Source organism: Aspergillus karnatakaensis (assembly GCF_047715665.1).
Source record: "Aspergillus karnatakaensis strain CBS 102800 unplaced genomic scaffold BJY04scaffold_2, whole genome shotgun sequence".
Lineage (NCBI taxonomy): Eukaryota > Fungi > Ascomycota > Eurotiomycetes > Eurotiales > Aspergillaceae > Aspergillus > Aspergillus karnatakaensis.
This window is the reverse complement of record NW_027395714.1, coordinates 740,508-761,110: the sequence shown is the minus strand read 5'-3', so window position 1 is coordinate 761,110 and position 20,603 is coordinate 740,508. Positions and strand designations below refer to the sequence as shown.

The window sequence follows — 20,603 nt, the reverse complement described above, 5'->3', positions numbered from 1 at the left end:
CAGGTCGGGCTCAAAAATCACCGTGGAAATAATAATGACACGGACTGTATCGGATTCGAACCAGATAGTTAGCATCGATCTAGCGATTTAGCAGCAAATCGAACCCACCATGACTCCCTGTCGTTTGCCACAACACCGAGTCTCCGATACTCAAGTTACGAAGGGGAGAGTAGTTGTCCCCTCTCCTGATTCGATTTGTTGTGTCCGCGCCGGAGAAACTGAGAAATGTGTAATATCCATGCAAATGATAATGATCGTCAGGACGGTGATACGCGAAGATCTCTGTCCCAAGCAGCCAACACGATTTCGAGAGAAATCGGTTGGGTGGCAGCTGTCCTCACTTTTTGCCTACAATGGATTTCGTTTCGTTGCCGCTCCAGTCCAGCGCCATCATTTCCATCATGTCACAATGTCCAACTGACACTGACAAGTCTGACGGCTCGCGCGCTAAGTCGGACAACAGCCGTGGAGACTGGACGGATGTGCCCGGGCTCCAAATGGAGGCTGGAGGGCCACCCAAAGGGTCAAAAACAATTCGCCAGTAAGCAATGTCAAAAAGCAAAAATGGGGGAATATTGGGGGAGGGAGGCATTGAGGCGACGCCGCCCGCCGCAGGGCAAGAAAAGAAAGTTCTCCCAGAAGCAATTGGCTCCTACTGTCCCGGTCAAGTGGGAGAGGAGAAGAAATATGAAAGTCTGAGGTTGGGCCTCTCCCTACGATCCATTCCGGTCACTATGAAGGAATGACCCTGAAAATCATCATCGTGGTTTCCTTCACAGAGAGGTACCCATAGGCAACCGAGTTCAAGTGCACAACTCTCCCAAGAATCCAAATTCATTACTCTGTACACAGGGAGGGTCGTGTTAATGGTCGTGTTTTAGCTCTCCAAACGAATAGGACTCCGCATCGAGCCAAGCAAGGCAGAGGCCCGTTCCGACAAGGACTCGGGGAAACGAACACTGGGAAAGAGACGTGTGAACATCTTAAAATAATACCTGAGAAATGTGCACGATGCGTCTAATGCGTCGATCAGTTTGACCATGCTTCCCAATCAGCACTTTACAAAGTGCCCTGTCAACTGTCCTTCCAGTCCGGCACCTTGGTAGCATGACGACTGACCTCGGTGGCTGGAAGGCAGAAGCCCTGGCAGTGAGAAGCATACCGATCGATGATCCTGTATTTTTGAGACAATCCAATCCGCAGTAGTGATGCAGGACGGAGCGGAGCAAGGTTCTCAGTGGTTTTGATTGCCTTCAAGTGCAATGGACGAGGGATGATTCCCCCAGATCTTGAGGCTTGAGCCTTGACATAGTAGTACTAAATTATTCTGCCACTCCTGAGGCCGTCCAGTATTATTCAGCATTCAACCTACTGCGTACGATTGCAGGACGCTGTTTGGAGGAGTACCTACTTTTCTACATGGATACTCTGGTCATGCTACGTCTTCCTGCTTATGGGTCTTTGCTACACGAGCCTTCCGCATAGTAAGAACATACAAGTCGACAGGCCCTCTGAAAAGACCCTGTCTTCCTCCCAAGGCTATGTCTTACAGCATCCCTCTAGTAGCATCTCCCTGACTCCATGTACAACATCCATCCCGAGTCTGATGTCCAAATCAAGGTTATTTACCGGCTATTCTTAGCAATCCAAGTGCTGAATAATCCCGGCGCCTCTTTCTTACCAAAAATTCTTCATCTTTCCTTCCCTTCAGCCCCAAGTGAAACTCCCAATCAGCAACAGAGTCCATGCTGACTGCTGACTGCTGATGTGAGGGACACTCCCTACCGGTTACCTAACCAGTGCCGGCAATAATAGGTGAATAAAAAAAAATTCACCGTCAGTCTGACACTCTTATTGACTGCCTTTCAGGTCCAGCAGTAGACCGCAGATTCCTCATTGGCGCTCTTCTGGATGTAACCTGCCAACACACCTCGTACCTATTTAATCCCTCTTACTCACCTGTGCCTAATGGAGTGTACACACCGTTATTCCAATTTTACTGGCCTCGGAGCACCCCTGTCTGGAGGAATAAGCTCTTCCCAGTTACGATCCCGGCCAATATCACTCAAGTCAACGCAAGGCACATGCGCATGATTTCTATATTTGCCGTGTCAGAGCTTCAGGCGCCCCTCAAGTATCAGTAAATATTTCCCCTGCCGGGTAACCTGGGCCATGCGTGCCATTGTCTCGACTCCTGGATTATTCTCTGGGGGAAATCAGCAGTGGTGTACCAGAGTCGAGTCTCTTTGGGCTGAGGTCGAAGTAAATAACTGAATCTATTGGGCTACCGAGCACCGAGCTCGGGTCGCATGATGATAGCCCGAAGCCCTGATTCTAAGCTTAAGCCTCACTTCACGCCCCCTCGAGTTGGCTAGGTGCATAGTTTAATCAAAAAACACAGACGAAGCACGCCACACCTCATATTGATCGCTTTTGCCTAATATTTGTCCAAGTACACAAAATCAAGCCAATGTGTGTGTCTGTGCGATTGATGAAACCTCCAGGCTTCGAATATGGTCAAGATCTGTTGTCTCTGGCAGCTGTCGGATAGCCGCTTACGCATGATTTGCTCTGCATGCGTATGCAGTATGTTTATATTGAAGTTTTTCGACTCGCGAGGTGTAAACAAGCAGAGGCATTTTTAACAGTATACTAGGGCTTGTTCTTGAACGGGCGACTTGGAAATCGGTCCGCTTTTCGTGGAGACTGCTAGGAGTGTAGCTTGATATGTTGTCGTCAAGAAGTAGCGGTGACTGTATATTGAGGGCTGGTGAGTAGCGGTGCAGCCATTGCCTAACACCCTCATCTGGCGAATGTGACAGGTTGTCCAAGAGTCCCGGCCCTTTCTTCTAGGGGGCCATGCTCTCCGCAACCTGTGAGCCCGGCTACCGTGTACCTCCGTGTCTAAACACCCTTAGACTATCCCAGCCCGATGTAATAGTATAGTCATTCAAGTTGATTTTGAAACGTGCCCCTAAATATGCTAATAGAACAAAACGGATATCAGTACAGAAGCCCCCATCTAGGTAGATTAAGTTTAACCAATCTAGCCCTCTATCCCCCCTGCTACTCTAACCAGTCACCTTAAAGATAGACTCAGCCAGGCGCTTGACGTTGCCGGTGGTGATACCGGCCACCGAGATACGGCCGTCCTTGGTAGCGTACACGGAGTGCTGTGATGAATTAATAACTGCTTTAGGACCTAGAATAGTGGGGATGGTGCTTACCTCCTTGGCGAGAGCCTCCATCTGCTCGGGCTTGAGGCCGGTGTATGCGAACATGCCGATCTGCAATTAATGTCAGTTTTCGAGGGCTTCGAACCATATCCAGACTGTCCTACCTGGCTGGTGATGTGAGACCAGTCGTGCTTGCTGCCGAGCTCCTCAAGGTTCTTCTTGAGGAGAGCACGCATCTCGATGATGCGGTCAGCCATACCCTTGACCTCACCGAGCCATTGCTCGTTGAGGGCAGGGTCGTTCATGATGGTGGAGGCAACACGGGCTCCGTGCACGGGAGGGTTAGAGTAAAGGGGACGGATGAGGATCTTGATCTGGGAGTCGACGCGCTTCTTCTCCTCGGCGGATTCGGTGACGAGAGAGAACGCACCGACACGCTCACCATAGAGACCCTTCCGATTACGTTAGTTACAGTAAAGCGAGCCATTTCTAGCTGAACAGCCAACTTACCATGTTCTTGGCGAAACTCTGACATAGAGCGATGTTGTGTCCCTGCTCAACGAAGTGACGGGGCGCAAACGCATCACGGTCAGCGTTACCGCTGGCGAAGCCCTGGTAGGCCATGTCGAAGAAAGCAAAGTGGCCCTTCTCCATCACAACGTCACTGATCTGGCGCCACTGGTCCTGGGTAGGGTCGACACCGGTAGGGTTGTGAGCGCAGGCATGGAGCAGAACGATGCTGTTCTCTGGGGCGGCCTTAAGATCGGTAATCAGACCCTCAAAGTCAAGACCAATGGTGTCCTTGTTGTAGTAGCGGTACTTCTCAACCTCCAAGCCAGAGTCCTTGAAGACGGCGTTGTGGTTGGCCCAGCTGGGGTTGGGGAGGTAAATCTTCTTCGCGTGGGGGTAGAAGCGCTTGAGGAAAGCACCACCGATCCTAAGAGCACCAGTACCAGAGATGGACTGGGTGATGACCAGGCGGTCCTCCTTCAGGACTGCAGAGTCGGCACCGTAGGCGAGCTCAGCGGCGGCCTTGGTAAAAGAGGGAATACCAGTGATTCCAGCATACTCCTTATCCACGCGCGATGCGACAACCTTGTCCTCTGCGGTACGGACGGAGGGCAGGACGTAGGGCTTGCCCTGGTCGTCACCTGTGCAAGCGGATTACAATTAGCCAACGTGTACTTTACAAAATCGCGGCACAAGCAAGGTTCTTAAGCGGAGGTCGGGCTCCTTACGGTAGGCACCAACACCCAGGTTGATCTTCTCCTTGAAAGAGTCGGCCTTGTAGGCTTCAGTGATACCAAGAATGGCGTCCTTTGATAGAACTTCAATGTTAGAAATTGCATCATTGGGTATTTTGTGATGAATTAGTAGAGCTTACAGGAGGACCCTGGGGGACGTTGGACCAGGTGGAAGCATATCTGGCACCAGCGATCACAGTGCGCACGCTAGCATCGCGGGAGGCAGCCTTGCGGCCAACGACTCGGAGAGTAGAAAGCATGCTGAGCGAGGTGGCTTGAAGCTATCAATTGAAGATGGGGAATGGGGAGTCTGGGGTAAAAGAGAAAGGCAAGAAAAGAACAAAGGAATTGGGAAGAGGCCCGAGGGCGATCGGAAGCAAGGGAGCGATAAATAAAGTGTGGACGGTGCCCCGAGTCGGAGATGCTGCGTGTGAGCGAATGTTTTCTTTGACTCATGTGAACTGGCAATCAGAATATGGGCCGATCACGGCTAATTGGAACTGCTGCTTCCGACTGCAAGCCTCAAGCTCCACGGCTTCCAATCCCGACCGATCTCTGCTTTCTCGACTAGATACTACTCCGCCATGTTGGATCTATCAATGTGTGTGTGTGTGTGTGTGTGTGTGAATTATGAATGTTAAGCTCCGGGTCTCTCCGCATCTCCACGTGAGCCTCTCCAGACTGACAATCATCATTAGTTATATTATTATATCATTATTAAACTGTATGTGAAAGGTTTGGTGTGGTCGCGCTATGACGAGCTGGAGGTCCGCTCCCGGTGAACTTTTTGGAAAATTTCCCCTCACAGGATTTGGAGTAAAAAGTGCGCGCATGGAGAGGAGTCAAGGATCGCATCCAAACAGCTCTGCGATCATGTCCTATCTATATATGTATACATGGTAGCGTGCGAAGAAGATTTACTAGACAAGTACTAATAATGCACTTTGTTCAATGGGTATTCCAATATCAGCCATTATTCTAAGAAATAATACCTCAGTGTCCAACCGGCAGTTGTCGTTGCCTAGGTACCAGGGCTAGCTCCTGGGAATCCGATCCCGAGCAGCTGGCGGTCGGTTAATTTCCCCCACACGCCAAGTCCCTGATCAGCTAGGTAAATCACAAGAGCTTCCAGCCTCCTCCGAACCCCCAAAGGCCAAGGGCGTCATACGAATTGGAGACAGTTCCGGGTTTGCCCGCATAATGGTTAGCCTAGTCCTTGAATGCTGAATCCTTGGAAAATGTAGGGGTGATCGACTCTAGGCCTGCGATGCCCGTCCATTCGCTAAAAGATATTGGTATCGCTGTACGAAAATGCCCATTGAGCTTCAATAGTATATGAAGCATCAAAAATGGAAAACAAACTCAGCCCAAACGGACGCCAGCTTGTCGATTCTTCCGAGCAGTCGCACCCACAGCATTGTTCATACCGGTGTGCTGGCTGCTGTCGAGCGCACTCATGGCCTCGCGCTTCTTCTCCTCCTCAATCTTCTTCAACCGCTTCTCCGTCTTCATCTTACCACTGCCCTTGCCGTGGAACTGGTGACTCAGGTGCTTGAATGCTTCCTTCTGGTTCATAGAGCGGCCAAATTCGTCGATATACTTGAGCTGAACATCGGGTTTGTACTCTTTGTTGAACACTTCCGCCAAGTGGCGGGCATCTTGCTGGTCTCGCTGCTTATTCTCCCATCGCGCATACTCTTCTCGTTCGCGAGCAGACATGCGGTCCAGCTTTCCTGAGGCTCGATCGCGTTCACGCTGCTGGCGAGCGCGTCGCTCAGCCTCTGTTTCAAGAAGACTCTTCTCTGAGATGAACCGCTGGCGATCACGGAGGAGCGCGTTGTGTTCTGCAGCATCGGTTGATTTCACCAGACCACGTTTCTTAAGCATGCCTAATGTAGCACCGAGGCCTTGAGATAGTGTGCTCTCTTCCTCTAGTCCTGTACCGCTGATGGCGTTCTCCTGTGCTTCCTCGCGTTTGAGGCGCTCTTGAAGGTCCTCGTCATCTTCAATGTCATTATACGATATTTCCATGTCGACGTCCCCACCGTCAATTTCAGCTTTCTCTTCGTCAGGCTCATCAATCCTGGCCCGCGGGGTGGTTGTTCTGCGCTCACGCGGTTCTGGTAACGTAGGTTTTTGCAGATTGGACACAAATTCTGAGGTTTCATCGATGACAAGCCCAGGCTCTTCTTCCGTTAGGGTTTCGATGTCCATTGGTGTCTGAGACTCCTCTTCTCTGAGTTGTCGTGCAATGTCTTCTGGTCGCGCCTTTTGTCGCTTCTTGAGGGCTGCTCGTCTCTGGCGGGTCAGGGAAGCTTGTAAATCATCGTCATCCACAAATGAAATGTCCTCGTCCACGATCTTACGTGGCGCAGGCGCCGGTGCACCTTCAGCAGCGTCAACTTCCATATTAGAGGCTCCGTTGGGCGTATCGGCAGGTTCTGCGGCCGGGAAGAGATCATCATCGTCAAGGGCGGACCTCTTCTTTGTGGTTTTGGCTTTCTTCTTCTTGGGCTTCTTGACTTTGATTTCGCTCAGATCCATGTAGTCTGACACGGGAGTTTCGGTTTCAAAATCGAGACTGATGACATTTCGCTTCAACTTTTCCGAAACCTCCTGTCGCCGCGCCTCTTGTTCCTCGATAGTAGAACCCTTCGCGTCGAGTGTAAACCGCTTTCGCTTCTTCCCGTCGATTTCCTCATCGTATTGTGCCAGAATGCTGGAATTCTCTTCGGTCGGGTCGTAAGCTGGTTTCCGCTTCTTGGACTCCAACCTCTCCGCAATCTTTTCCTTATCTCGCAGGTCCAAGTTCTCGAGTTCATCCCCTTCTTCTTCGTTCTCATCAATAGTCGTATCCTTGAGTGTAAGAACATGGTCCTCCCCTCCACCAAAAGCCCCAATCTCGTGTCCAACCTTGATCCCGGCAAGATCGGAAGCCGTATATTCCGCCACACGTTGACGCTCCTCCAGCTCCTCTGCGAGTTTGCGCGCGCGTTCTTTCTCTATCTTTCTCTGCTTTTTCTTTGTCTGCAGAAGCCAGGATTTGGTGTCCATGTCCGCATCTGCACTCTCGCCTAGTGTCGCCCCCTCGAGTTTCGCATTCCGCTGTGCAATCTCGCGCGCCTTCTTGATAGCAGCGTTTCTTTCCTCTCGCTTTTTCCTTGCCGCGGCCTCATCTTGCATTTTTTGCCAGTTGCCGGAAGCGGCTGCCTCGCGCGTCTCGATCGTGCTCGCCGGCTCTTCATCGGAGGAGTCATCGGAATCTTTAAAAGATGGGCCTGCCCCGGGGACGGGGAGAGGCTTCAGCCCCAAGGCCGCGCGAATCTTGTTGTTTTGCTCGATAGAAATGGCGTCCGCCATGGTGTCAATCGGACCGACGAGCTACAAGTGAGATAGTTGGTGGCAACTGATGTTGAAAGCGCAGCGCCGCGGATAACCAGTTTCCAGGCTTTCTATTACATAAGTCCTGCGTCTCGGTAAGGTTTAGCGCGGTGGAAACGTTTAGCGCCCAACCGGCTGGCTATAAAAGACGAAATTTTTCTGGCCTTTCTCCTTCTTTTTTCCCTCCTCATGAACTCGAACACATAGATCTGTGTTCAGCGATCCTGATCGTGAGGAGCTCGCTTTTTGCGTATCGGTTGATTGCTGGACAGTTCGACGACTTAAGGAGGCTCCAATTCATCCTTGGTGTCATTTTTTCCGGTCGACAGATCTCAGATTAATTGTTGGCATTGGGTGTTCACTCTGGTCTTGAGCTCCCCGCTGGGTGAGCTCGGCTGGAGAACCTGGTGTTGACGGCGCCATATTCCTGTTCCCTTTACCGATCTGGCCGTTGGCTGATGAGGTTAGGGATAAACCATGGCTTGCCAACAAACCGTTTATTACAGATAACTAGTTTTGTGTGTAGTTGATACTATTGTAGTGTGAAGCGAGTGCGGACCAGAGTGCTTTGAGTGTTGATATGTCCTATCTGCTCTAGCAAGCTATCTCTACGCAAGCACACGGAGGTATAAGCGACATCGTGTTTCCGAGCACTCAAATCTTGGACACTGGCGAGGAAAGCAAGATTTGGTTTATGATTTATACGGAGGTATCACAGAAGCTTCAGATGTCCTGTCACGGTGTCGACCACGCTCTTGGGCCCTAAGACACCCAGCACCGTCCTGCTCCCACTCGCAATCTGCGTGCGTCCAGCATCCTGTATTACACGAGCGCAAAGACCAAGGCTGATAGCCTGCGCTTGCAGCAATTGCAATTCCTCCTCTGATTTGATCTGCAGCGCAATTTTTGCTTGACCTTGTTGTTCCCACCGGCGCAGGATTGTAGAGCTAGCTGGGTGTGCGACGAGGTATTTGTAACAGGCGAGAGTCGCGTGGGAGCACTGAGCTGCGATTTTGCCTAGACAGTTGACAAGACGTTAGTTTTTTCTCGTGGTGCTTGATGACAACTAGCCAAAGAGGTTCGCGAGAGACGTTGCGAGATCGAAAGCAGAAGAAGACCCATTCGTACCTTTCGTCATGCCCAAATCGGTCCTCACAACAAGCACCAGCTTCACCTCCTCATTATTACTTTCAAAATTGGCAAGCTCGCTTCCATCGCCTTCCTCCTCGCTGTCCTCTTCCTCCTCTTCCTCTTCATCATCTTCTTCGTCCGACGAGCCCCGGTGCACTTTCACGTTGTAGCTGTTCGGCCATCCCTCTTTCTCCTTCGAGAAGAGCCCTAGCGATGCGCCTTGTCCGATGAAGTATCCTGCAATTCCAGCGAGAATGGCCGTGGCGACGACATAAGATGTCGTTGACGGGGGGATGCGATCGAGTTCTGTCATTTTGAAAGAACGTGTACGTGAAAAGGTTGGGTGAAAGGAAAATGACGGAGCTTGCGGGGAGGCGAGAATTATATATTTTGGGACTTCTCCCGCGGTGGCCAATTAAGTTTCCCCACTGTCCATTATAGAACTAAACCCATGATCCAGGGCTCTTGACTACAGTACTAAAAGTCCAAACAGGCCCCATCTCCTGCAGGGTCTTAACCTCAAATAGGGAGCTCATTTTATTAGCCGGCAATGCCACGCGAGGCACACGATAGTTTGACGCTCGAGCCGCACTACAGCTCGTATAGCGACACTTGGCACGACCGAGAGCCTCACGAGCCAAACAAAAGAAGCATGATGAAATGAGAAGCCAGACACCACTGATGAAGTATAACAGCGACGATTTTTCCTTTTCTGACTCGACTCCCAGAGAGATAGACACCTCCTTATTTAGGTTCCAAGGCCACTGCGGGCATCTGCATACTGTGCCAGAATGACTGTCCATCTGCCCCTGGAGATCATCTCCATGATTTTCAAATACCTTGCCAAAGAACTACTGAGCGGTAGCAACCACTTGTTCAAAAAGGAAGACGTTCAACAAGCTTTCAGTCTGCTGCTTGTTTCGAAGGCTGTGCGGGTGATTCTGGAACCTGCCCTCTACCAAAAGATTCGAGAGCCTGGTGCTAAAAGAATCCGGGTCCTCTGCCGTACAATGCACAGCCGTCCTGAGCTGGCAGCTGTGGTCAAGGCAGTTGATATGGAAGAAGGCGACCCTGCTTGGGGAGATTTTGATTCTGATGATGACGAAGACGAAGACGAAGAAGAGGAAAGCGAAGAAGAAGAAGAAGAAGAGGGGGAGGGGGAGGATGAGGATGAGGTTGAAGACGCAAAGGATGGAGAAGAGAGGGAATGTGAGGATGATAAGGACTTCAAGCCCCAACCTCGACTTGACACTCCAACGGACGTTACTTCCGAAACACTCCAATCGACTACAGAAACCTTGAAAACGAAGCTTGAGGCTGAAGACAATACATACGAGTCTATAAAGCAAAGCTGTCTCGGCAGGCTTAGGAAGTCAAATGTATATACCAGAAAATGGGCGCTCCTCTTCCAGCTGCCGAACCTGAAGTCCCTCGCCCTCACTATTCACTCGGCACCATTCGCGAACATGGGCGTGTTTCTTCACCTCCCGCTTCTGGAGGACCTCGATCTGAAGATAACAGTCCTCACTAACGAGACGAACTATTTCCAGTACGCTGCAATTTCAACCGAAGAACTACTCGAGAGTATCATTTCTAGCACCAAGCGACTTATGTCTTTAACCTATGAGGACGGGAGCGGCTCGTCAAGCTTCCCTGTCAGACACGACGCTCCCAGGCTGAAAGACATTCTCGACAATCACGCCCATACACTTAGAAACCTCAGTATTGTTCTAACCAACAATGACACGAAAGACTGGCGCATGGAGCAGGAGTTCAGCGATATAGAGGGATATTTTGGAACCATGACAAACTTTACCGAGCTCAGATCACTTTCCATCCAGCTCGAAGTCTTACTTGGACGGCCCGAGGCCGATTCCCACCTCAAGGATGTCCTACCTCGAAAGCTATATTCTTTTACCGGCCTTGCCTTACCTGATTACCACGGGGTAGAGGACTGTGATAGACTCTGGGAGGAGAAAGATTGCCAGCGCCAGTTCGAGGAACTGGCCGAAGTAGCTGAAGATGGAAATACGTTTGGTTCTCTCAAGTCGGTTTACATGGAAGTTGGCCGCAAAGATTTTTTTAATTCTCTTAGAGGGGGAATATATGAGGATGGTATATTAGGCAGGTCTAGGATCATTTTTGGTTGGAGATGAATTTGGGGGGTGTCGCACGCTGTATAATGCACTAGACTAGTGACCGAATGATGACTTAAGAGTCACATACTGCAAATATCCTCTGGAATAAAAATGGTATTTGTTTGCCTAGGACATTCTCATGCTAAGATTCAACAAAACCGGAAGCCGAAGGATACAATAACCAAAAGCTTTGATATGGTTCATTTATCAGATCACAAGGTAAAGCTGATCACAATATATACATCCCTAGCCATAGCGTTGTAAAGATAGCATGCTTTCCCTCGCCAACAGAGATGATTAAGCTTAACGGCCGGCAGGGGCTCCGGTATTCCCAAGTCGACGGCTCCTGGTCATGAAATTAGAAGCTAAATCACAGCGACGGAGAAGATGAACTTACATCATTGTGCGGCTGGCCATACTGATAACAATCATGAAGAGCCAGCTGGGCACGATCCCAAAGCCGTAGATGATGTAGCCCAGAGGCACGAGTAGACCGTACTGAGCAAGCCAGCCATCTGTTGGGTGGAACGCGCCTTCATAAGCGGGCTTGTTCTCATATGTCTTTTCGGTATGAATCTTGTAGATTGACTCTGGGGTCACGGTGGTCGAGTTCACGTAGACGATATGCAGAGGAGTGGAGGGACGCTCCTGGGTAGCCTGAGCTTGGGGAACCTTGAAGTACCACACAGAGGGAGCACCAGCAGACCAGGCGGAGCAGAGAAGCTGGTTTGATTCGCAGTCAAGATATCCAAGGTTGGGCGCAGTCGGGTCGGCGGCGAAAAGGATGACGGATTCCTATCAATGTAGATTAGCTTCTGCTTTTTAACGTACTTTCGAATAAGCGCGCTCACATTGAATGCCTTTTCGGCCTTGCCGCAACGACCAAAGCATGTCTTGTTTCCACCAGTGATGAAGACTAGCCAGTCCTGAGCTGATGAGGACGGTTCAAGGATGGTTTGCCAGTTTGTCGCGTTGAAAGGGGTAACAGCCTTTTCTTGGATGATCTTCTTGGGAGACTCGACAACCTTCTCAACGGCGGGAACAACAGGGGTCGCGGTGGGTAGATACGACTTGGCCTTGTCAAACCAGCCTTGAACACGGTCGGCCAGAGGGACCTGCTCCTGGGCCACAGCAAGCGCTGGGAGGAGGGCGAGAAGAGGGATGAAGCGCATGATGCTGTTGATAGGAGAACACGTGTTGATAAGCATAAGTTCATTGACCTAATGAGGATTTTGATGATGGAATACTGACCTGGGCTGATTGAACAGGCGACAGACGCACTCCGGAGATGGAAAGGATTAAGAGGCCAAAGTACAGACAGCAAGCAGCTTACGAAGACCGGACACCCTGGAGTTGTCTTAACGATCGAGCCACGATGGACGGGACTACCGACGCGCGACAGTCGACCTAAACCTGAAAGGGCAATCCACGACTCGCACTTGCAGCCTCGGAAGCGGGGAACGATCGCTTCGACTCTCTTCAAGTTGTATACTCGAGCTGATAAGGAAAAAGAAAAAAGTAAAGGCCAATTGTACAATTGGGTTCAGCTCTGTTGAAATCGCGACCCTTCAACGCTGAATTGCGCCCACCAGAAGCTTAAGACTCAGGTGCTCCTTCATTCCACCTGATGTCGATTATGTCATCACCTTGTTTGCTTCTCATGCAGCAACTATCTAACTAACCTACTACCTAAGTAGGTAGTACTACAGTACCTAACTCTTAAGCTTTTACCTTTGCTACTACTCTAGAGCACACGCCAAAACGCTCATCGGTACAGGCCCGAGGGCGCGAGAGCCTGAAGGAGGGATCGAGGTCTTGGAAACGTAGGTAGTATGCTATAACACTCGCTAGGTCGACGTGAAAGACCATGGGCTTTTCGCAACTCCCTCACACTACATGGGATACGATTCCAAGATCAGAACAATTTCAAGAGGTGACCTTGCAGCAGCATAGCCCATTGGGGTGCCTTTAAGCTACAACCACAGGTACCATGCTCATCGTAGTTTGTGATCCCAACAACTCCAGCTCCATTGGCTCTTTCCCCAGCTCTATCACTCCTTCCCTCCATCATCCTTTACTTCTGAGGTGAGGACGCGTGGACACGATGGCTATGGCTTTGACAGCTAGCTTTCTTAGGACCAAATACTCGATACAAAGATCCATCTTACCTTGTGGAAGTGGGGCACAATATATCAATTCCTTGATTATCACTTCAACCATCGCATTCTTGCATCCATTATGCAGCACCGATGGAACCGTCATGAGGTTCTCTGGAACCTAGCTGCGATGACTCTAATCGCAGCATGGCTTCCAAGGTGCGCCCTCGGAGCTATTGTTAGGCGTGGAATGGGCTTCAACTTCAGTCAGTACCCACCTACTACGTGATACGTCGCGCCCTATTATCCCTCCACTGACGTGTGATCATCAGGTACCAGCCTAGCGAACAGTTCTCTCCCTGACCTCAACGTGACAGCTTCGGCGAACGCATCTAGTCGATTTTCTTCCGGTGATTTTCCTGTCTGCACCGACCTGAAAGGGCCATTTGTGCCTTTCTGTCTTCCCGAGAATGGCGCGGATGTCCTGGTCGATACCACATACTATATTACGTGGAATGCTGATTTCTACCCCTTGAATGCCACAATCACAATCGAGCTGAGATATTCTGATTCGCTCGATTTTGAGGCATCTTCAGCATTCACCTCCGAGAAGACCGATAACAGTTATGGGTACTACCCTCTTCACATGAGCAAAGATTGGCTCCAGGGGAAGCCCAACAACACGCTCACTCTCTACATCATCGAGCTTGATTCCAATCTGGACAGAAGAGCAAGCGCCCGCCAGGGTCCAATGATTACTCTTCACCCTAGGCCAGTAGAGCACTATAGGCCATCACCACCGCCGCGGTTTAACAACCTAGCCTTATATATTGGTCTTCCAGTGGCGCTGGTCGTCGTGATTATCGTTGTGGTTACCTTGGTCTTCTCGATGAGGAGGTCTAGAGAGGCGATAACCGGCATTTGGAATTCTCGACGAAGGGGATACGGTATAGGAAAATCTAGGTCCCAACGGCTGAGGAGTGACAGGAGGGAGAGCAATGACTCTGATGATTCTGCTGAGTCAAAACGATATCCGAACGACATCGAAACCGGATTGCTCGAAGGAACGGGCGCCGAGGGGTACAGTCATGGCCATGAACGAGGAGCTAGCTATCCTTTCCGTCGAGACGTATCGAGACTGAAGACCTGGATGAAAGCTGCCTGACCAACCTTACTATAGAACCATGGACCAACCCCCAAAGCCACTGCAGTGTGAAGAAAGCTTCGAGTGCCGTGCTTGATCATGATTTGAGCTTCTTCAATTGATCTCGCTGGGGGGGGTTGTGCATTCTTTTCAGGACAGTAAGTCACTGATACTATAAGTGTACTCGAGTACTTATGTTCTCCGTTAACCAGCATTGACGCCTTCACGAGTATGTATATTCTTCAAGCTGAATCATGGACCAATCAATATTTTGGCCTCGAGATAACAGATTTCTCGCACTGGCTTCAGTATCCAGGGTAGGGTAGTTCTTGAGACCTAACCGGACGCCCTCCGGATGTAGTCCTTGATAGCCCCGGACTATCGCCGGAACTCTGGGGAAAGATCTGCATCTGAAAATCGAACTCACAACACGTACCTCAAATACCTCCAATGCTGCGATCCTGGCCAACCAGCTCAAAGAAAAGGAATTACGACACTACCTAAGTAGTGTAGGTACTTAGGTAGACTAGTAGCGGTCAGGTCTTCCACCGAAGCTTCAATAGGTAACATGAGTAGAACAGTGACGTGATGCACCAGAATTGAAGCTGGCAGGCATAAGAATGACTTTTGGGGATCGGCAATATACAACAAGCTCGATTGCCATCAATAAGTCATGAAATGCTTTGGATAGAGTAATGAGACCACTGATTAGCAATTGCGGGCTTTCTAGACCATGATCAAGATTATCTTGGTTTGTAATTGACCTTGTAAATTGAATACACAATACCTCATGCGACCACCAGCCGATGTCGGTCGCCATGAAAAGAGGGGACTTGACCAACCGACAAACCGTGAACCTGGCATTGGAAATAGGTAATTACCGTGATACATATGAGATATTAGGTAGAGGACCTTAATGATAAGCTCTTTTTATATACTTGAGAATGTTTTACAAGAGGAAATGAATCGTCTAATCCTTTTAATCCTTCTGATCCTTATACTTCCTCATACTTTAGTACCTCGGGAAGTACATTGTGTATCTGCTCGTAACAAATAAACTATACCGGAGTACATACTCCCCAGTCTCTCGTCTAACCCTTCAGCAGCACAACTACTTAAATACAGCACATTAAGACTGATCATTATTAGACGACAAAGCATATCTGCTATCTGCAGAGCCTACTACACCGAGGAAGCCTCTGAATAATGGGCATATCATCATGAACGGGCTCACTGTCAGGAGTGACGAACGAATGCAGGGTTCCCCACACAGGAAAAATTTCCAAGCGGCGTGCTCGGCGGCGAAATTTTTCAGCGTTGCCGCAGGAGAGGAGTCATCATAGCCTGTGAGTTCATTGGAGATCGCCCGCACTCGAAATCTCCACCCACTTTTCTCCCTCCCAGCAGGCCTATGACTCTTTTTCTCGACTTCTCAACTGCAGAGCATATAAACACTTGGATTGCCCCTTGACTTTCCCGTCAGTAATTCATCCGTCTCTCAACCTATTCTCACCTACTGACTCGAGCCCAACCTGCAATATAGTTCTCCTTATCCCATTTATCCTCGCACTATATTTGCAAGCCTACCCCCACCTCACATCACACACCATGTGCCCTGGTGCAGACAACGAGCCCAATGGGCAAACAAATGGCGCTAATGGCCAGTCAAACGGTACGACTATAGAGCTATACTCTCTACCACTTTAGAGGGATCTTGCAGCTGATTCTGACACAAGGCTCCCACCCTGGCTTCACTGCTATCCAGACCCGCCAAAACCCGCACCCCTCCCGCAACCCTTACGGTCACAACGTCGGTGTCACAGATTTCCTGAGCAATGTTTCTCGTTTTAAGATCATTGAGAGTACTCTCCGTGAGGGTGAACAATTCGCCAATGCTTTCTTTGACACCGAGAAGAAGATTGAAATCGCCAAGGCTCTGGATGAGTTCGGTGTCGACTACGTGAGTCACCGGTTAAAGAAGATTCTCTGAACCCCGCTCATTTACTAACATTAATGTTTCCTCAGATTGAACTTACCAGCCCCTGTGCTTCAGAGCAGTCAAGGCTCGACTGTGAGGCCATCTGCAAGCTTGGTCTCAAGGCTAAGGTATGTCGCCTTGGTCTCAATTGACGTATTCTCGCCATGTTGACGATTATACCAGATTCTCACTCATATCCGTTGCCACATGGACGATGCCCGAGTCGCTGTTGAGACTGGTGTTGATGGAGTGTAAGTTTAGCTACGCAAATTGCAGTTCTGGCATTCCCGCTAGGTGCTGATGAAAATCCAGTGATGTCGTTATTGGAACTTCCTCATACCTCCGTGAGCACTCTCACGGTAAAGATATGACCTACATTAAGAACGCTGCTATCGAGGTTATCGAGTTCGTCAAGTCCAAGGGCATCGAGATCCGATTCTCTAGCGAGGACTCCTTCCGTTCAGACCTTGTCGATCTGCTTTCCATCTACTCCGCGGTTGACCAGGTTGGTGTGAACCGTGTCGGTATTGCTGATACCGTTGGCTGTGCTTCTCCTCGCCAAGTGTACGAGCTTGTTCGTGTGCTACGAGGTGTTGTGAGCTGCGACATCGAAACTCACTTCCACAATGACACTGGATGCGCCATTGCCAACGCCTACTGTGCCCTTGAGGCCGGTGCCACTCACATAGATACCTCCGTCCTCGGTATTGGTGAGCGTAATGGTATCACCCCTCTCGGTGGTCTTATGGCCCGCATGATGGTCGCCGACCCCGCATATGTCAAGGGCAAGTACAAGCTTGAGAAGCTCAAGGATATTGAGGACCTCGTGGCCGAGGCTGTCGAAGTCAACATCCCTTTCAACAACTACATCACCGGTTTCTGTGCTTTCACCCACAAGGCCGGTATCCACGCCAAGGCTATTCTTAACAACCCTAGCACCTACGAAATCATCAACCCCGCTGATTTCGGTATGTCAAGATACGTCCACTTCGCCTCTCGGTTGACTGGCTGGAACGCCATCAAGTCGCGTGCTCAACAGCTTAACGTCCATATGACCGATGACCAGTACAAGGAGTGCACAGCCAAGATCAAGGCTCTTGCTGATATCCGGCCAATTGCCATTGATGATGCGGATAGCATCATCCGTGCTTACTACCGTAACCTCAACTCTGGCGAGAACAAGCCTCTTCTCGACTTGACGGCTGATGAGCATGCTCAGTTCCTTGCCAAGGAGAAGGAGCTGGTGGCCAGCGGCATTTCCGCATAATTCCCACATATTCCTTTCCAAAACGTTCCACGTGACTCATATCTCGTGTTATGAGCTATTCCAGTTGGAATAGAGTGACCATGTTTTTCTAGAGCTTTGATCATATTCCCCGAGCGACTCCTTTCACGAAGTGAGACGTCAATCTTCATTTGTCTTGTCATGATTCGGTGTTTTTTTTTTTATGTGGTTTGGGATCTTTCAGGTTATTATTGGGGGTTCAAAAAGTGCTGTTCATCCCTAAAGCAAAGGGTACGCTTGGCTGGTGTTCTGCGAGCTTTTGTTTGAAGTAGACCTTTCAAGGTTGTATATAGCAGGGCTTGAGTTGAAGTGGTGAATAAGAAGAAGGTACAAACATATACTCAAAGCTTCTCAAGGGTCAAACAACCATAGGGAGGCAGAAGTTATGCTAAATATGCTAAATACCTTGAGCTGGATAAGCGGGCGCCCGCTCGGGCGACGTCACGGGCTTGCCTAATCCGATGGTTGCATGTGGAACTTACAGCCGAGGCAGACTACTCACTGCACTACTAGTGTTCGAGCCACTGAACCAGGCCCGGCGCTTCTTCTTCCTTGTCCTTGATGAAATATTGATTAACATCTGCTTAGTACTGACTCTCCTAAAAGTACGCTTGTATGGTCGACACAGTTTTGCGTCTTTCCGGAAGTTGGCTCATTTAATATTCTCGACTTCCGGCATCCGAGCCTCCGCATCACATTCCCTCATCCGTACATTTATTTTTCTTCGAGTTGATCATTCTTATACTCTGTTTATCGATTGAGCGGAAAGGAGAAACATCCAAGGTTTGAAGAGCAAGAATGGCATCGTCCGTTCTGCCAGTCGCCTTGCAGAACAAACTGCTTGGCTATGGCAGAGCCCCCAGCGCCCAGCTGGCCGTTTTGAACCTGGACCTGTAAGTGGAGGGGGGTCATTACCCGCGCTGCACCTCGTCCCGTATAGTCTGACATCGTGCTTACGGACAACAGTCTTCGCAATATCGTCTTTATCCTATTCCTGTTCCGCTACGCCCGAAAGACATTTTACTCTCTACGTGGCTACGGCCTCTTCGGCAGCATCCGAAATGTCTTGCTGGCAATTCGCTTATTCTTCTACTCTATCTTTCTACGATTCCCCGGAGTGCGGGGACAAATTGACAAGCAGGTCACAGCTGCGATTGAGGGCTTAGAATCGAAGCTCGTTGCGAGCGGGCCCGGCGTTACACGGTATTTGACTTTGCCGAAGGAAGGATGGACTCCTGAGCAGGTTCGCGCGGAGCTTGATAAGCTGGTGAATATGGAGCATACAAGATGGGAGGATGGCCGTGTTAGTGGTGCTGTGTATCATGGAGGAAAAGACCTTCTCAAGGTTCAGGCCGAAGCCTTTGAGCAATTCGGCGTTGCCAACCCTATCCACCCCGATGTTTTCCCTGGTGTCCGGAAAATGGAAGCTGAAGTTGTTGCGATGGTAAGTAGTCCGCGTTAAGGAGGATTTATATCAGTGGCTTATAGCTTACTGGTTGACATAGGTCCTTGCAATGTTCCACGGTCCCTCTGATGGCGCCGGAGTAACCACCAGTGGTGGCACCGAGTCTATTCTCATGGCCTGTTTGGCGGCACGCAATAAAGCGCGCGCTGAACGAGGTGTCACAGAGCCCGAAATGTGAGTCTACGCTTTCCCGCCCGCGATCAATTGCTAACACTGTAAAGGATCATTCCTAATACGGCTCATGCTGCTTTCATCAAGGCCTCTAATTACTTTGGCATCAAGCTGCACCGCGTTTCCTGCCCTGCTCCGGATTATAAGGTCGACATCCACTCTGTCCGTCGTTTAATCAATTCCAACACTGTTCTCCTCGTTGGTTCCGCACCGAACTTTCCCCACGGTATTGTTGATGATATTCCTGCGTTGTCCCGGTTAGCCACGCATTATAAGATCCCGCTCCATGTCGACTGCTGCCTAGGATCATTTGTCATTGCCCTGCTCAAGAAAGCTGGATTTGCGTCTCCCTACGAGGAGGAGGGTGGATTTGACTTCCGTCAACTAGGCGTGACTAGCATCAGTGTCGACACCCACAAGTATGGATTCGCGCCCAAAGGCAACTCTGTTCTCCTGTATCGAAACAAATCATACCGCAGTCACCAGTACTTTATCTACCCCGACTGGTCTGGTGGTGTCTATGCTTCTCCTTCCGTTGCCGGATCACGCCCTGGTGCTCTGATTGCGGGTTGCTGGGCAAGTCTCATGAGTGTCGGCGAGGCTGGCTACATCAAGAGCTGCCTTGACATTGTTAATGCGGCGAAGAAGTTTGAAGCATCTATCAACGAAGACGCGCGCCTTTCTAGCAATCTCCAGATTGTCGGGCAGCCCATGGTCAGTGTCATAGCTTTCGAGAGCAAGAACGAGGCGATAGACATTTACGATATTGCTGATGATTTGTCTGCCAAGGGCTGGCACCTCAATGCCCTGCAATCCCCCCCCGCAATGCACGTTGCCTTCACAATTCCCACTGCGGCTGCAGTTGACACACTCACGTCAGACCTAATTGAGGTCGTCGAAAAAGAGCTAGAGAAGGCCGAAGAACGGAAACGGCAAGGCAAATCATATGTGGTCAAACGCGGCGATACCTCTGCGCTCTATGGCGTGGCTGGAAGTATGCCGGATAAAAGTATCGTCAGCCGCCTCGCTGAGGGCTTCCTTGACACCTTGTACAAAGCTTAGAGGATTTTGGTTGCTTGTTGAACATTCTCTTGTTATCGTGCACAGGACTATATGTCCATCCCCTAAAATCCCGATGACTGCCATCATCAGGGACCCGGTGTTCTGCTGCTTCTATATTGATATCCCGTAGCCGCGCTGGCTTATCATTACCACTCTGTTCGAACAGCTCTTTTTCGTATTGAGATTTCTTGCGGAACCAAATGGTTAATAAATAGTAGATGTATGGTGCAGTGGAGGAAGAAATGTCGCTCAATGCGGTCAGAATGACCAACATTACTGTCATTCAGCCTCCACCACAAGCAGGCAGATTTGAGAGACTCCTGCTCTTGTGT

General features: G+C 50.0%; 9 protein-coding genes across 9 annotated transcripts; 4 read left to right on the top strand and 5 right to left on the bottom strand.

Annotated features, from left to right (window-relative positions):
- Positions 1 to 2,938: 2,938 nt before the first annotated feature.
- On the bottom strand, positions 2,939 to 5,173 carry BJY04DRAFT_46509 (putative aspartate aminotransferase). The gene is made up of 6 exons (XM_073720451.1): positions 4,561 to 5,173; positions 4,415 to 4,493; positions 3,687 to 4,327; positions 3,341 to 3,628; positions 3,228 to 3,287; positions 2,939 to 3,173 (listed from the first exon to the last, which is right to left on the bottom strand). The coding sequence occupies exons 1-6, from the start codon at positions 4,678 to 4,680 to the stop codon at positions 3,072 to 3,074; spliced, it is 1,290 nt and encodes a 429-aa protein (XP_073576906.1). The 5' UTR covers positions 4,681 to 5,173; the 3' UTR covers positions 2,939 to 3,071.
- Position 5,174: 1 nt separating this feature from the next.
- On the bottom strand, positions 5,175 to 7,820 carry BJY04DRAFT_46441 (U4/U6-U5 snRNP complex subunit SNU66). Its single transcript, XM_073720449.1, has one exon. It carries the CDS (start codon positions 7,778 to 7,780, stop codon positions 5,783 to 5,785), a length of 1,998 nt encoding a protein of 665 aa, XP_073576905.1. The 5' UTR covers positions 7,781 to 7,820; the 3' UTR covers positions 5,175 to 5,782.
- A 173-nt stretch (positions 7,821 to 7,993) lies between these two features.
- BJY04DRAFT_177247 (aminoacyl-tRNA hydrolase PTH2) lies at positions 7,994 to 9,269 on the bottom strand. The gene is made up of 2 exons (XM_073709584.1): positions 8,930 to 9,269; positions 7,994 to 8,818 (listed from the first exon to the last, which is right to left on the bottom strand). Exons 1-2 carry the CDS (start codon positions 9,243 to 9,245, stop codon positions 8,514 to 8,516), a joined length of 621 nt encoding a protein of 206 aa, XP_073576904.1. The 5' UTR covers positions 9,246 to 9,269; the 3' UTR covers positions 7,994 to 8,513.
- On the bottom strand, positions 9,270 to 9,972 carry BJY04DRAFT_177246 (uncharacterized protein). Its single transcript, XM_073709583.1, has one exon. The coding sequence runs from the start codon at positions 9,733 to 9,735 to the stop codon at positions 9,376 to 9,378; it is 360 nt and encodes a 119-aa protein (XP_073576903.1). The 5' UTR covers positions 9,736 to 9,972; the 3' UTR covers positions 9,270 to 9,375.
- A 56-nt stretch (positions 9,973 to 10,028) lies between these two features.
- BJY04DRAFT_177245 (uncharacterized protein) lies at positions 10,029 to 11,230 on the top strand. The gene has a single exon (XM_073709582.1). The coding sequence runs from the start codon at positions 10,399 to 10,401 to the stop codon at positions 11,086 to 11,088; it is 690 nt and encodes a 229-aa protein (XP_073576902.1). The 5' UTR covers positions 10,029 to 10,398; the 3' UTR covers positions 11,089 to 11,230.
- Positions 11,167 to 12,636, bottom strand: BJY04DRAFT_177244 (uncharacterized protein). The gene is made up of 4 exons (XM_073709581.1): positions 12,322 to 12,636; positions 11,922 to 12,246; positions 11,468 to 11,865; positions 11,167 to 11,416 (listed from the first exon to the last, which is right to left on the bottom strand). Exons 2-4 carry the CDS (start codon positions 12,240 to 12,242, stop codon positions 11,374 to 11,376), a joined length of 762 nt encoding a protein of 253 aa, XP_073576901.1. The 5' UTR covers positions 12,243 to 12,246; positions 12,322 to 12,636; the 3' UTR covers positions 11,167 to 11,373.
- A 136-nt stretch (positions 12,637 to 12,772) lies between these two features.
- BJY04DRAFT_177242 (DUF4448 domain-containing protein) lies at positions 12,773 to 14,656 on the top strand. Its single transcript, XM_073709580.1, has 2 exons — positions 12,773 to 13,432; positions 13,499 to 14,656. Exons 1-2 carry the CDS (start codon positions 13,309 to 13,311, stop codon positions 14,329 to 14,331), a joined length of 957 nt encoding a protein of 318 aa, XP_073576900.1. The 5' UTR covers positions 12,773 to 13,308; the 3' UTR covers positions 14,332 to 14,656.
- A 1,262-nt stretch (positions 14,657 to 15,918) lies between these two features.
- Positions 15,919 to 17,555, top strand: hcsA (homocitrate synthase; the record flags this gene model as incomplete). Its single annotated transcript, XM_073714764.1, has 5 exons — positions 15,919 to 15,982; positions 16,047 to 16,270; positions 16,336 to 16,416; positions 16,472 to 16,539; positions 16,601 to 17,555. 5 exons carry the CDS (start codon positions 15,919 to 15,921, stop codon positions 17,553 to 17,555), a joined length of 1,392 nt encoding a protein of 463 aa, XP_073576899.1.
- A 537-nt stretch (positions 17,556 to 18,092) lies between these two features.
- Positions 18,093 to 20,505, top strand: BJY04DRAFT_46385 (sphinganine-1-phosphate aldolase DPL1). The gene is made up of 4 exons (XM_073720448.1): positions 18,093 to 18,466; positions 18,540 to 19,017; positions 19,079 to 19,212; positions 19,260 to 20,505. The coding sequence occupies exons 1-4, from the start codon at positions 18,372 to 18,374 to the stop codon at positions 20,269 to 20,271; spliced, it is 1,719 nt and encodes a 572-aa protein (XP_073576898.1). The 5' UTR covers positions 18,093 to 18,371; the 3' UTR covers positions 20,272 to 20,505.
- Positions 20,506 to 20,603: the final 98 nt, after the last annotated feature.

Excerpts from the sequence above, each read along its gene's own strand:
- BJY04DRAFT_46509 (XM_073720451.1), bottom strand. The coding sequence starts at position 4,680 with ATGCTTTCTACTCTCCGAGTCGTTGGCCGCAAGGCTGCCTCCCGCGAT. Across the intron at positions 4,494-4,560 it reads ACGTCCCCCAGGGTCCTCCT|GACGCCATTCTTGGTATCAC; the intron begins GTAAGCTCTACT and ends GTTCTATCAAAG. Across the intron at positions 3,629-3,686 it reads AGAGTTTCGCCAAGAACATG|GGTCTCTATGGTGAGCGTGT; the intron begins GTAAGTTGGCTG and ends CGTAATCGGAAG.
- BJY04DRAFT_46441 (XM_073720449.1), bottom strand. The coding sequence starts at position 7,780 with ATGGCGGACGCCATTTCTATCGAGCAAAACAACAAGATTCGCGCGGCC.
- BJY04DRAFT_177247 (XM_073709584.1), bottom strand. The coding sequence starts at position 9,245 with ATGACAGAACTCGATCGCATCCCCCCGTCAACGACATCTTATGTCGTC. Across the intron at positions 8,819-8,929 it reads CGATTTGGGCATGACGAAAG|GCAAAATCGCAGCTCAGTGC; the intron begins GTACGAATGGGT and ends TCAACTGTCTAG.
- BJY04DRAFT_177246 (XM_073709583.1), bottom strand. The coding sequence starts at position 9,735 with ATGGACAGTCATTCTGGCACAGTATGCAGATGCCCGCAGTGGCCTTGG.
- BJY04DRAFT_177245 (XM_073709582.1), top strand. The coding sequence starts at position 10,399 with ATGGGCGTGTTTCTTCACCTCCCGCTTCTGGAGGACCTCGATCTGAAG.
- BJY04DRAFT_177244 (XM_073709581.1), bottom strand. The coding sequence starts at position 12,242 with ATGCGCTTCATCCCTCTTCTCGCCCTCCTCCCAGCGCTTGCTGTGGCC. Across the intron at positions 11,866-11,921 it reads AGGCCGAAAAGGCATTCAAT|GAATCCGTCATCCTTTTCGC; the intron begins GTGAGCGCGCTT and ends CTACATTGATAG. Across the intron at positions 11,417-11,467 it reads ATGGCCAGCCGCACAATGAT|GAGCCGTCGACTTGGGAATA; the intron begins GTAAGTTCATCT and ends TTTCATGACCAG.
- BJY04DRAFT_177242 (XM_073709580.1), top strand. The coding sequence starts at position 13,309 with ATGCAGCACCGATGGAACCGTCATGAGGTTCTCTGGAACCTAGCTGCG. Across the intron at positions 13,433-13,498 it reads TGGAATGGGCTTCAACTTCA|GTACCAGCCTAGCGAACAGT; the intron begins GTCAGTACCCAC and ends TGTGATCATCAG.
- BJY04DRAFT_46385 (XM_073720448.1), top strand. The coding sequence starts at position 18,372 with ATGGCATCGTCCGTTCTGCCAGTCGCCTTGCAGAACAAACTGCTTGGC. Across the intron at positions 19,018-19,078 it reads AAGCTGAAGTTGTTGCGATG|GTCCTTGCAATGTTCCACGG; the intron begins GTAAGTAGTCCG and ends TGGTTGACATAG. Across the intron at positions 19,213-19,259 it reads GGTGTCACAGAGCCCGAAAT|GATCATTCCTAATACGGCTC; the intron begins GTGAGTCTACGC and ends AACACTGTAAAG.